At 41.4% G+C, this 345-nt stretch overlaps 1 protein-coding gene across 1 annotated transcript; it reads left to right on the top strand.

The window, feature by feature from the left end:
- Positions 1 to 6: 6 nt before the first annotated feature.
- On the top strand, positions 7 to 339 carry LOC108254419 (the record flags this gene model as incomplete). The annotated part of the gene is made up of 1 exon (XM_017449411.2): positions 7 to 339. A coding segment is annotated over exon 1 (278 nt), but the record flags the coding sequence as incomplete, so codon positions are not given.
- Positions 340 to 345: the final 6 nt, after the last annotated feature.

The following is a 345-nucleotide window of genomic DNA, read 5'->3' as shown; positions in this document are numbered from 1 at the left end:
GTGTATGGGAGCACCTACATCATGGGCTGTCATTTGTGAAGAACGCCAAACCAAAGTGATCATGTCTAAGCAGCAGAGTTTGTATACGTTAGACCAGACAGAAGTCAGCCCAACATTACAAAGGATAGATCTAGGTGCTGGAAGTGAGAAGTATAGTATTGTCAGCATAGCTGTGTCTCCAGACTATCAAAAGATAGCTTTGTTTATAAACAATGGGAAATTGTGGATCAAAAGTTCAGACTTGAGGAAAAACTACCGCCTTTATGATACACAGCAGCTTAGTGAACCAAAGCAAATTGTTTGGTGTGGATCAGAAGCTGTTGTGTGTTACTGGGGGAGTACTAT

The sequence above is a fragment of the Diaphorina citri genome, unplaced genomic scaffold (genome assembly GCF_000475195.1).
Source record: "Diaphorina citri unplaced genomic scaffold, Diaci psyllid genome assembly version 1.1 scaffold84204, whole genome shotgun sequence".
Taxonomy (NCBI): domain Eukaryota; kingdom Metazoa; phylum Arthropoda; class Insecta; order Hemiptera; family Psyllidae; genus Diaphorina; species Diaphorina citri.
Note: the sequence above shows the minus strand (reverse complement) of the source record. Positions and strands in the feature narration are given on the sequence as shown.